This window comes from Peromyscus californicus, unplaced genomic scaffold (genome assembly GCF_007827085.1).
Source record: "Peromyscus californicus insignis strain IS unplaced genomic scaffold, ASM782708v3 Scaffold_3__1_contigs__length_106647218, whole genome shotgun sequence".
NCBI lineage: Eukaryota > Metazoa > Chordata > Mammalia > Rodentia > Cricetidae > Peromyscus > Peromyscus californicus.
Genome location: NW_026294551.1, coordinates 40,024,763 through 40,038,027, shown reverse-complemented (window position 1 = coordinate 40,038,027; position 13,265 = coordinate 40,024,763). Strand labels below are relative to the sequence as shown.

At 42.2% G+C, this 13,265-nt stretch overlaps 2 protein-coding genes across 3 annotated transcripts in view; one reads left to right on the top strand and one right to left on the bottom strand.

Moving 5' to 3' along the window:
- Positions 1-9,239, bottom strand: part of Cct6b (chaperonin containing TCP1 subunit 6B) — a 43,226-nt gene extending 33,987 nt beyond the window's left edge. Inside the window, exons 1-3 of one of the 2 annotated variants that reach the window (XM_052759791.1) lie at positions 8,982-9,239; positions 5,264-5,327; positions 3,234-3,368 (exon numbers count right to left, since the gene is read on the bottom strand). In XM_052759791.1, the coding sequence (XP_052615751.1) occupies positions 3,234-3,368; positions 5,264-5,327; positions 8,982-9,118 (336 nt within the window). In that variant the 5' untranslated portion in view covers positions 9,119-9,239. The remainder of the gene's footprint in view (positions 1-3,233; positions 3,369-5,263; positions 5,328-8,981) is intronic. The other variant, XM_052759790.1, reaches the window with a different exon arrangement.
- Positions 9,238-12,244, top strand: Znf830 (zinc finger protein 830). Its single transcript, XM_052759793.1, has one exon. The coding sequence runs from the start codon at positions 9,272-9,274 to the stop codon at positions 10,379-10,381; it is 1,110 nt and encodes a 369-aa protein (XP_052615753.1). The 5' UTR covers positions 9,238-9,271; the 3' UTR covers positions 10,382-12,244.
- The last annotated feature ends 1,021 nt before the right edge of the window (positions 12,245-13,265 follow it).

Sequence of the window (13,265 nt, the reverse complement as noted above, 5' to 3'; positions counted from 1 at the left end):
GTAGCAATGCCATGAACTATAAAAGGCACTTCAGGAACTATTTCAGCTTAAAGGAAACTAAAGGAACATGACAATTAAACACAATGCATTATCCTAGAGTTTCCTTTTTCTGTGAAAGACAAGCGGTGAAATTTGAAAGAAATCTGCAGACTAGATAATAGTATACTCTGTGAGCTGTTGATGTGAAGACTAATTTCCTCTTTTATATACATAAGTTGTGACTATATATAAGAATTCAGTGATGCTAAAAATTATACACTAAGTGCTGGGAGGACATGGCTGTAACGCTAGCACTTGGGAGGCTGGGGCAAGAAGGTGGTGAGTTAGAAGTCAATACTGGGGTTGAGAATTTAGCTCAGTGGTAGAGCACTTGCCTAGCAAGCACAAGGTCCTGGGTTCAGTCCTCAGCTGGGGGGGGGGGGGGGGGAGAAGTCAGTACCATCTACACAACAAGTTTGGGACCAGACTGAGCTACATGTGAAATCTGTCTCAAAACAGAAACAAACAAACAAACAAAACACAAAGAAAAAAGTTCCGCTGAAATTAGGACACGTTTGCAACTTACTCTCACCCACTCAGAAAACATTTAGATGCCTAACATTAATTACATGTCTCACAGAAAACATAGCAGAGTTACAATAATGCTTTTAGAAACCTGGATAAATGTTATATGCTGATTCTTCACAATATTCTTGCAACTTTTCTGTGAGTCTAAAATTCTGACCAAAATCAATTTTTCTGAGACAGTGTCTCATCATGAGCCCAAACTGCCCTCAAACTTGCAGTCTCCCTGCTTCCGCCTCTTGAGTCCTAGAATTACAGGCATGTACCACCACACCTGGCTCACAAAATTAAAAGGTTTTCAAATACTATTAAGACTGAGGATATAGCGTAGGGGTAGAGCAATTGCCTAGGATGAAAAAAGTCCTTGGTCTTTGAAATAGTCATCAAAAGAAATAGTAGTATTATTTATTCTCTTTTTTGGTATTTGTGTATATTTTCTATCTTTTATGTATGGTGTGTGGATGCTGGTGAATGTACATGCCACAGCATGAGTGTGAAGGTCAGAAGGTAACTTTGGAACCTTAGATGTTGGTCATTGCCTTCCACCTTGATTGAGGCAAGGTCTCTTTTATTGCCATACTTTCCAGGCTTGCTGGCCTATGAGCTTCAGGGCATTTTCCTGGCTTTGCCCCATCTCCGGTAGGAACACTGGAGTTACAGACACATGTTGCCATGCTCAGTTTGACAAGGGTCTGAGGATTCAAACTCAGGTCCTCACACTGGGACAGCAAGCACTTTACCCACTAAGCCATCTCTCCACTCCCCAGGATTGTTTATTTTGCAAAATAATAATAAACATTGTGAAAGCATGAACCACACGAAAGGCATAAACCACAGTTCCTTCACTTCATTTCTTTGCGTTATTCCTATAATACTTAAAAGGTGACACTGAGCATTTGTGCTGGACATAATTCTAAGGGCTCTATGTGAATTATCTCATTTGATCCTCTCAACAACAGTATAAAGTGGGTCCTATTATTGCTCTACACAGATAATGTAATTTGTCTTACATCAGCAAGCAGTTCAGAAATGGAGCCAAGATTTAAATCTGTAAGACCCAACACTCTAATCCAACCTGTTCTATTATCATTTGTAAAAATTTCCTCAATCTAGGTCTTCATAATCATTTCATAATGGACTACTAGAAGAACCTTGATTGTGGATTCCTTAGAATTGTCCCCAAATATTTAAAATGCCAATCTGTCCACAGCAGTCATTAATATGCTACTCTTTGGTCTGCTCACTACAACAGTAAATCATACACTTCTTGACCAGCTAGTGCTCCTCACCCTCTGAGATTGTTTTCCACTTTCTTCCACAACCTCTTCATACTCACACACATCCCCTCAAACTCCAGTAACACCAAATGCTTATAGTTCTGTACCAATTTGAGGGTGGAGCTTTGGCCTGGAACACTATGTGCCTCACATTCCATCCTGAAGACTTTGTGTTCAAGATCCTCACCTGGATGTTTCCTGGCTACTGCAGGCTAATTTAGCATCTCCATGTGTCCCTGGTGTTTCTATCATATCCTGTGCCTCACTTTATTAATGTTCAGATATACACTATGGATCTGGCAACACCTTACCACTGACACTCTCCTTTCTTCTTCACCTAACCCTGATTTTCAGAAGATGTCCATCTTTAACCTGTGCTTCAAGGGAATCTTAACCCTAGCTCAAGCAGTGGGGTCTAGATCAGCCTAATCAACTCTCCTGACAATGGTTATCAGTTTAAGATGAGCATAAGACTAAGGTTGGACCAAGGAAGAATTCATATGCTATAGCTGGAGGAATGTCTTTATCTTGACCTCTCCTGCTGAGTCTTACCAAGGGAAATAAGTAGCCCTGACTTCCTCTGATGGTCTGACCTTCAAGATCCAGCTTAGAATGAAGCCGTATTATATGCAGAAGAGTTTAGAGACCAAAAGGACCTGGGCACTTGATGGCCGATTGAACTTTTAAATTTACCAGTCACAGACCCTACCTTATCCCTCACTGTTCTCTTGTAGGAGATGATGATTTCTGCATAGTTTTAGTCAAGAGAGTTTTAGTCAAGTTTCCACTGTTTAAGCCCAAATCATTCTAAATGAGATAAGTTACAGACACTGAATGGATAATTCCCAATACTAAATGGAACACAAAGAATCTCCATTTTGACCAAGTTATGCCTCGCCAAGATAGTCTCTGAATGAGAGGAAATACTCAAATAATTCTAAAAAAGACACGCAATGTTGAGAAAAGAATATGACTGAACAAAGGCACAGACACAGAAATTCGAATGATGATTCCACAGGAGTCCAGCGAGGTGGTTTATAAAGGAAAGAGGAATTAGAAAATTAAACACATGCACAAGGTGAAAAGCCTTCAGTAATTTTTCCCCAGTTAATTTTAAAGGAACATAATTTTGTTTCAACTTTTATTAGTTACATTTTTTGTAAGTATGATTCATGGGTATACGTGGGTTTTTTTTAACCTTTCTATACATCTTTAAATATTTTATATTTTTAAAAGTATATAACTGCAATAAAAGCCATTGCTTTGGCAGAAAATAAAAATCAGTTTCCACTCACAACTGCCTAAGATTATCTTAATTGTAATTAGTTCTTATTCTTTAAAATTGAACTTAAAAAAAAAAACTTCCTTTGAAATAGTGTGAAATTTTAATACCTCAGAAATGTAAAGATCGGCTTGTTTGAGCAACTCCCCAATGATCAGGACATTCGAGGTGGTGCCGTCTCCTGTGACATGGTCCTGGGCTGCTGCCACTTTTGCTATGATGGAAGCTGTTGGATGTTGAATTTGCTGGAAAAGGTAAACACCAGATTGAAAAAGACTGTGATAAAGAAGGCCACTACACTGAAGATAACCCAAGGGTCAATAGTAAAATTAAGAAACAAACTTTATTCTGCACATTTACAGGTTTTACACTATCAATATTTAGTAAATGTCAAATTCAAAATTTTAAAGTTGAGAATTAATGAGGTTTGAACATTTTATAAAAGTCTTTGCTTCAAAATGCAATGACATTTCCAAGAAAAGATTAAGCCCTTCAATCTCAAAGATGAATACATTTATGAAAATGGCAAAGGACTTTTCTTTTTCCATGATTACAAAGACTACAATGAAGTGCTCCAAAAATATTAATTTTTAAGTATTCCTAAGCTATTAGACTCTATAAACATTTGAAAATAGCCAAAATTCAGTTTGATGTTTAAACCAACAACCATATCTCAAGACTGTAGCTTTTAGCTGATAGCCTTATCTGTTTGTTTGTTTTTTTGTTTTGTTTTGTTTTGGTTTGGTTTTGGTTTTTTGAGAGAGGGTTTCTCTGTGTAGCTTTGGCGCCTTTCCTGGAACTCACTTTGTAGCCCAGGCTAGCCTCAAACTCATAGAGATCTGCCTGCCTCTGCCTCTCGAGTGCTGGGATTAAAGACATGTGCCAGCACCACCCAGCGTTGATAGCCTTATCTTAAAAATACAAATTGTGATGCCAGACAGCAGTGGTGGCACACGCCTTTAATCCCAGCCCTTGGGAGGCAGAGGCAGGTGAATCTCTGTGAGTTTGAGGCCAGGCTGGTCTACAGAGTGAGTTCCAGGACAGCCAGAGCTACACAGAGGAATCCTATCTCAACCTCCCCCCCCCCAAAATGGCTAGAGAGATAGTCAGCCATTAAGAGTATGTTCTATTCTTCCAGAAAAGTGGAGTTTGGTTCCCACCACCCATTAACAGGTGACTTACAATTGCCTTAAGTCCAGCTCCAGGGGATCTGACACCCTTCTCTGGCCTCTGCAGGCACCAGCATGCATGTGACACACACTCATACAGATAGACACTCGGGGCTGGAGAGATGGCTCAGTAGTTAAGAGCACTGGCTGCTCTTCTAGAGGTCCAGAGTTCAATTCCCAGCAACCACATGGTGGCTCACAGATAGACACTCATACACATAAAATTTAAAAACCAATAAATCTTTAAAAATACAAATTATAAGATTGAAGCTATCCCTTAGTGGTAAAGAGCACTTGCCTAGCATATGCTCAATCCCTAGCGTTGCAAAAGTTATTTCTTAAAATTTTTTTTCAAGACAAGGTTCTCTGTGTAGTCCTAGCTGTCCTGGAATTCACTCTATTGACCAGGCTGACCTCAAACTCAGAGATCCACCTGCCTCTGCCTCCTGAGTGCTGGGATTAAAGGTGTGCACCACTAAGCCTGGCTAAAATATTTTTTCTTTCATTTTATGTGCATTGGTGTTTTCCCTACATGTATGTCTGTATGAGGGTATCAGATCCCCTAGAACTGGAGGTACACAATTGTGAGCTGCCATGTGGGTTCTGAGAGTTGAAGCTGGGTCCTCTGGAACAGCCAGTGCTCTTAACCAATGAGCCATCTCTCCAGCCCACAAAAATATCTTTAAATAAATAAACTTGCATATGATATACAAAGCATACCCTTTCCCCACAGTGTTGAATCTAGAATCTTGCATGTGCTAGGGAAGTGCTCTACCACTGAGGTGCATACTCAGCCTGTGTGCTATTTGTTAAATTAAGGCTTATTAAAGCCAGCAGCAGCTGGGCATTGTATTGAATGCCTAAATCCAACAGCCAGGAGGCTGAGGCAGGATGATGAGTTTGTGGCCAGCCATATTCTGTCTGAGAATATTCTGTCTCAGAAAAGAAAATGAATAAGAGCATTAGCTCACCATCTCATGAAGCAGTACATTGCCGTCTTTTGTGAGTTTGATGTCACCTGCCCCAGAAACAAGCCTGTTCAAAGAACAATGGTACTTATTAACTCCACAAGTCAAGAATCAAAAAGCACTCACTCCCACTTCTTGCCATCCACTGTTCTAAACACAGATGATTAGGCTTGGAAATTCTCCATCGAATGAGGTGATACTGTGGTAATGACTGCCACTTGCATCTCATAGAATTATTTCTCCCAGGTGACCTTCTAGTGATTTCATTCCAAATGGAGCATTTATGGGCTTACAGAGTAGCTGATGGGTTATAAACATTGGCTAATGAAAAGTATAAAACAAAGAACAAATCTGCAAATTTCCTGTAGGTTCTTTATTTTGGTAAATGTCATAAGTCAGTCACTGAATTTAGTTGCCTCATTCCTGCATTTATTAAATGCACCAAGCTCTGTCAATTCTACAATTTAAATACCTTTAAATCTTCACCTCTTCTCTCCAATTTTATTATCATTTCTAGACTACTTAGACAGTCATCTTGTCTCCAAATTTGAATCAACTCTCTGCACTCTATTTTTCTAAAGGGCAATGTGACTCAGTTTCCTGACCAAGAATCCTGCAGTGAATTTATGTTCTCTACCATCTTCAAGGTAAAAGTCAAAGTAATTTAACAGTAACATGCTTGGCTTTTTCCCAAACTCTCCTGTTCCATTGATTATCATTCCCACAGTAGGTCTTTCAGTCCCCTTAATGCATTATAATGTTAATTTCTGATGGATTTACACCACTGGGAGGCCTTTAGTCCCTTCACCAACTGCTCAATTCATTCTTCTACAACTCTGATCAAACATCACTGCTGTGGGATGTTCTGTATGTCAAATGTGTTGCTGATTAGTCAATAATTAAAACACTGATTGGCCATTGGCTAGGCAGGAAGTGTAGGCGGGACAAGGAGGAGAATAAAGCTGGGAAGTGGAAGGCTGAGTCAGAGAGACACTACCAGCCACCACGATGAAAAAACAGCATGTGAAGATGCCTGGTAAGCCACGAGCCATGTGGCAAGGTATAGATTTATAAAAATGGATTAATTTAAGCTGAAAGAACAGTTAGCAAGAAGCCTGCCATGGCCATACAGTTTGAAACCAATACAAGTCTCTGTGTTTACTTGGTCGGGTCTGACGGCTGTGGGACTGGCAGGTGAGAGAGATTTGCCCTGACTGTGGGCCAGGCAGGAAAACTCTACCAACAAATGGCGTCCAACGTGGTGGCAAGAGTTTCCACCTAAAACCTGAGAAAAGATTCTAAAACGGAGCTAAAAACAGTTCCTAATTGTCTCTCTCAAATGAGCGGCAGCTGCTGGTTTGAGCTACTGGTGGGTTCCTAGCGTGCGTGCTCGACCTGCCTATGGCGGGAATGAGGCCTTTGCAAGTGGCACATTAAGCAGCATGGTGGATTTAGCCTTTGCAGGTACAAAACAAAAAAAAGAGGTTTCTGGACTACATGCTGCTTGGCTAAAAGCATAGACCCCCGATAGCTCCCAGAGCTGGCGGTAAACCATGGCCATGTTGGGAAGCTGAGGTGGGTGGAGCCATCAGCCACAGCTGCTGCAGTTTAAGGCAATAGATTCACAATAAGACAGATTCAGATGTAATAGTTTACAATGTGTGTAAAAGATACGTAGGCTTGAAAGAGACAAAAAAGATGATATATAGAGTTATAGAAATAAATACATAGTTTTAAAAAATAAAGTCTTTAAAGAGACAGTAAAGGTAGTATAAAAAATAAGCCACGTAAAAATGGATATTACACAGAGAATCTGCATTGTGTTGTCTTTGGGACTTTTAACTGCAGAAAAATATTTGATTGTAAAAGCTGTTGAGTTATGCCAAAATGTATATTTTAAAGGTACCTTGACTTCAAAATTTGGATATAAGGATATGTTACTTTGGAAAGGAGACTCTGCTTTTGTTCCCACAGAAAGCCAAAGGCTATGGATTTGTTCCAGATTAAGATACATCAGGTTTGACCAGCCAAGACCCCCTGAAAGGTCTCTGATGACACCATGGCCCAGATGATCCAACATCCAGAATGGTTTGAAGGCAACTGGCTCAGACGATACACCCTCATGGACTTTTCCATGATCCTAAAATTTTCTTTGTATCCCCATAAGATACAGCGCCCCCCTCCAGCAGGAAGTAGTAAGAGAAGCTACGCCCAAATTCCCAAATTATATGTAATTTTACTTTGTTAAGGTTAAAACCTTCCTTTTTTTTTTTTAAAAAAAAAGGGGGGAAGTGCTGTGGGATGTTCTGTATGTCAAATGTGTTGCTGATTAGTCAATAATTAAAACACTGATTGGCCATTGGCTAGGCAGGAAGTGTAGGCGGGACAAGGAGGAGAATAAAGCTGGGAAGTGGAAGGCTGAGTCAGAGAGACACTACCAGCCACCACGATGAAAAAACAGCATGTGAAGATGCCTGGTAAGCCACGAGCCATGTGGCAAGGTATAGATTTATAAAAATGGATTAATTTAAGCTGAAAGAACAGTTAGCAAGAAGCCTGCCATGGCCATACAGTTTGAAACCAATACAAGTCTCTGTGTTTACTTGGGTCTGACGGCTGTGGGACTGGCAGGTGAGAGAGATTTGCCCTGACTGTGGGCCAGGCAGGAAAACTCTACCAACACATCACCTGTTATCTGAGAGGCTTTTCCTTTAGCCATCGGTAATTGGACGCTTACCTCTGTAAAATCGTTTACATCTATATATAATTGACACACCTGTCACTACTATGTCACCTTAAGAACAGATGCTATCTCAAGGGCTGGAGAGATGGCTCAGTAGTTAAAAGCATTTACTGTTCTTACAGAGGATCTGATCTTGGTTTCCAGCACCCATATCAGATGGCTCACAACTGCCTATAACTCAAGTTCAGGGGATCTGACATCCTCTGACCTCTGGGGGCATCTGCACACACCTGATGCACATAAACTCAGACAGGTGCACACACATAAGTTAAAATAAATCAACCTTGTTTAAAGAAAAGAACAGAAATTATCTCATCTGTTTTCCCAGCATCTAGTGTTAAGTGGCCTCATTTACTATTAATATTAGTTTGCTCATTCCTCTGGGGGTGTCACTTTCCTAAGAGACCTTTTGTTCTCCCCACTCTCTTCTTCCTATGTAAAACAATGGTGCCAAACAAACGTATGTCCAAATGGATGAATAACTATAAAGAACTCTAGGTACAGAGTTGCAAGAACTTGATTAAGTACTAACAGATGGGAAGATGATGGACCCTGAATTTGAACCTATGCCTGCCTAGCTCCAAAGCCAGTACAACACACTGCCAAGTCAAAACAATCCTGTCTACGGTGGGGCTGCAGTCCAACGTCTGCTGAGCGCGTGCACAGGCTTATTAAGTTCATCCCCAACAGGAGAGGGGTGGAGTGAGCTCCAGAAGCGTTCAAGACTTAACGTTTCCAGTGAGCCACGGTATGAATGGGCTGTTTATGAACCATAGCGAAAAGGGGAGGGTGTCACAGCTTCTACTGGCAGGGCCTTTTCTCCTCGGCAAACAGGCTAGAGATCTCAGAGAGCGGAATGTGAGAGGGAGGAAAACCCGGCGTCTAAGCACATCAGCTCTGCTCGCAGGTCTTCACTGAATTATCAGCAGCAGCCTCAAAGGGCGCCGCGACACCCCACACACCCTAGCGGCATCTCACATTTTTAGTGCGCCCTTAGGACCCAAGCTGGGCCGCAGCACATCCTGCAGCCCTCGGGCGGCGCATATGTTCACAGCCAAGGCCGCCTGGCTGCGCGTCACCTCAGCCCTGGGGTTGGCGACTTTGATCGCAGCCATGGGTTCAACGGTTCAGCCCTCAACTTGCCGAGTCGGAACCCTGGCGCCACGCCCACACGCCTGAGCTTCGGCCAATCGACCCCATAACAGGAAGTGACGCTATCACGCCTCGCCGGGACGGAAGCCAGAAGCGCCTGAATCGCCGGCCCAAAGATGGCGTCCTCCGCTTCTGCTGGGACCCCGGCGGGGAAGCGGGTGGTGAATCAGGAAGAACTGAGGCGGTTGATGAAGGAGAAGCAGCGCCTGAGCACCAACCGGAAGAGGATAGAATCTCCGTTCGCCAAGTACAACCGTCTGGGGCAGTTGAGCTGCGCACTTTGTAACACTCCGGTCAAGAGCGAGCTCCTGTGGCAGACCCATGTTCTGGGAAAGCAGCACCGGGAGAGAGTAGCCGAGCTGAAAGGCGCCAAGGGAGCAACCCAGGGCCCGTCCGCCAGCGCGGCGCCTCAGCCCATCAAGAGGAGAGCGACGGATGCGGAGAGCCATGACGCCAAGAGAACCAAGGCCTCCGTGGGACCTCAGGTACAGCCCTCCACCTCGGCCTCGCCCGCCAACTTTGAGAAATCGGGAAAAGAGGCCGCTAGGGCAACCTCCAGTAAACCTTCTGGACTCGGTTTACTCCCTGATTATGAAGATGAGGAAGAGGAGGAGGAAGAAGAGGGAGGTGGAGAAGGAAGAAGGGACAGCAGCAAGCATCTTCCAGATGCACAGGGCAAAACCAAAGAACATTCGCTTGCCTCTCCGACAAGTAATGTGCTGCCAAATGATCCCTTTAATACAAATCCTCCCAAGGCCCCCTTAGTTCCTCATTCAGGGTCAATTGAGAAAGCAGAAATACATGAAAAAGTGGTGGAAAGGAGAGAGAACACCGCCGAAGCATTACCAGAAGGGTTCTTCGACGACCCTGAGGTAGATGCAAAGGTCCGGAAGGTTGATGCCCCCAAAGATCAAATGGACAAAGAGTGGGACGAGTTTCAAAAGGCCATGAGGCAAGTCAACACTATTTCCGAAGCTATAGTTGCTGAAGAGGATGAGGAGGGACGGTTGGATCGGCAGATTGGAGAGATTGATGAGCAGATAGAGTGTTACCGTCGGGTGGAAAAGCTGCGGAATCGCCAGGATGAAATAAAAAACAAACTTAAAGAGGTTCTGACCATAAAAGAATTACAGAAGAAGGAAGAAGAGAATGTGGACAGTGATGACGAGGGAGAATTACAGGATTTGCTGTCTCAGGATTGGCGGGTGAAAGGGGCTTTGCTGTAAGGTTTTGAAGATCCAAGCTTTCCATCATTCTCCGCTACCCCGTAAAAAGTGCTGTGTTCTAGTACTTGTGTTACTCTAGCCTTGGGTACCCTGAGTTGTTGAGATAAAATAAGCTAGTGAGCAGTAATACTTCGGGGAAGGTACAGCGGTGCTATTTATTATAAAATGTTTAAGGTAAATCTGTTTTTGAAATTATAACTGCAAATTGCCAACTTTTTCGTGTTTACAGACTTAATGTTGATTTTCAGTTGTAAATACTGTACATAGCTAAATATATATTTACATAAGTCACTGTTTTGAAACTTATAAATAGAAGTCAGACCAAAAAGACACAAGTTTCTATGACCTCGATGTGCATATATATTTTCAAGCCTTAAACTCCAGGGTTTGGGGCTTTGGGGAGCTTGTTTTTAAAAGGCTACTCATAAACACGTATATTTTTTCATAAAGCAGTGAATGAATATTCTTTTTTCAAAAGCATATTTCATGAGATCACTGAGAAAAACATGCCACAAATGCCCAACCTCCTTAAGCCAACATTTCTTTGGACAAGACCAATGATTGTCAAAAATGTAGGTCAGTATCGCCTGTGAAACTTTTGATTGTGCATTGAATGTCAAATCACCTATGCAACATTAGTGCCTGAACCCTAGCCTTAGATTCCATAAATCTAAAGGGGTCCAGATGACAGTATTCTTGAATGTTCCCAGGTTATTCTAATATATGCCCACATTAGAGAGCAGCTGCCCTAAGTCCAGACCTATTTCTATATTATTTCAGGGTTGGTTTTCCTCTAACATGTTCTGTAAATTTGCTATACTCCCTGCCCCGCAGTGGTGCTAGGCATGTACCACCACTGAGCTGGTTTCGAGTGAAGGAAATGTTACCTTTTATTTCTACCCCCATTGAGGCTGAAATTTGATTTTTGTGGTAAATTAGGCTTGTGTTTACAGGTTCTTTCAATTGCAGGAAGATGTTCATGTTGCTAAGAAAGCAATGACAATTGCCTTATAGTAACTGTTGATAGTTTAAAGTACTCTACTCCTCCAAAGTACTTGGAGGATGAGGTGTTCAAAAAGGAAAATAAATAGCAGTGTTTTATATACAGCATGTTCAAATTTAATAATAATAATAGCTAAGACGTACTATTTGTTCTAAGCATAAGCCAGACAGGGTTCTAAATACTTTACATATATTAACCCATTTTAGTTCAGACTTCATAGGGGGAAGCCCAAGAAAAACGGTCTGAAAACCTTAAAAACTATGAACTGGAGAGATGGCTCAGCAGTTAAGAGTTCTGGCTGCTCTTCCAGAGGACTCTGGTTCAATTCCCAGCAACCACATGGCAGCTCACAACTGTCTATAGCTCCAATTCCATGGTATCTGGCACCTTCACAGGTATACATGTAGGCAGAAACACCAATACACATAAAATAAAAATAAATCTTAAAAAATGTTTTATAAAAAACAAACAAAACTGATGTGGTGATTCACACCTGACACTCAGCTTTTGGGAAACCTAGGGAGATGGCTGAAGTTTGGGAAACACCTGAACTACATAGTGATATCATGTCCAAAATGGAAAAAAAAAAAAAAGCCTTAAGTTCTAAAGAATTGTTCCACCAGGCAATGAGAAACTAAATAGAGGGGTTTTTGTCTTTAAACAGAAGATTCTGTGATGATTGGGTGTTACTCTAGTTGTCGTATATGGTATAGACGGAGCACAGGACAAGGAACTGGGAAATTACATAAAAACTACTTCAAAAGTAAAGTGACTAAAACTGACTAGTATGGACAAAGTGAGGGGAAAGTAACAAAATTCCTCAGGAAAAGCTAACATATTAAAGATGTGTATTTTATGTATATGAGCACTTTGTTTTCATCCATACCAGAAGAGGGCATCAGATCCCCTTACAGATGGTTGTGAGCCACCCCATGGTTGCTGGGAATTTGAACTCACGACCTCTGTAAGAACAGCCAGTGCTCTTAACCTCTGAGCCACTTCTTCAGCCCCCAAGAGCTAACATGACTTAATGACTAGAAGTAGAAAAAAAATGTAGAACGGATAAGGATAGGCTGTCAAAGGATCTTCTTTTAGGTGTGGGTACCAAGAAGACACTGTCTGATTTGGTATGTGCCACACATTATTAATAATCGTGCTGCCTGTGACACAGCGTCTGAATTCTCTGCCTGCCTACTGCCTAGGGATAGCCATTTCAGTTTGATAATCACAAAGGGTGAACCTGCCTCAGGTATATTCTCCCCACACTGAGAATTTTCAGTTTCAGCATGCAAGAAAGTACCTAGGAGGGTTCAAAGGTGAATGATAATCTGCAAGAGCACCTTCATTAGAAATACAAAACGGGCTGGGCGGAGGTGGGCGCACACACTTTTAATCGCAGCACTCGGAAGGCAGAGCCAGGCAGATCTCTGTGAGTTCGAGGCCAGCCTGGTGTACAGAGTGAGTTCCAGGACAGTCAGGGCTACACAGAGAAACCCTGTCTCGGGGAACAAAAAAAAAAAGGAAATACAAAGCTGGGCATGGTGGGCCATATCTGTAATCCTAGCAGGAGGATTCCTGTCATTTTGAGGCCATACATATAACAGAAGACGCTATCTCAAAAAACTAGCGCAAAAAAAATAAAATATAAGCTATTAAATCTAGTAGCCATGTTAAAAAGAAACAGGTGACCTAAAAAAAAAAAAAAATAGACGGGCGGTGGTGGCGCACGCCTTTAATCCCAGCACTTGGGAGGCAGAGGCAGGCAGATCTTTGTGAGTTCGAGGCCAGCCTGGTCTAGAGAGCGAGATCCAGGAAAGGCGCAAAGCTACACAGAGAAACCCTGTCTCGAAAAATCTAAAAAAAAAAAAAAAAAAGAAACAG

What these genes read in the sequence shown, in the direction of transcription:
- Znf830 (XM_052759793.1), top strand. Translation starts at nt 9,272, where the DNA reads ATGGCGTCCTCCGCTTCTGCTGGGACCCCGGCGGGGAAGCGGGTGGTG.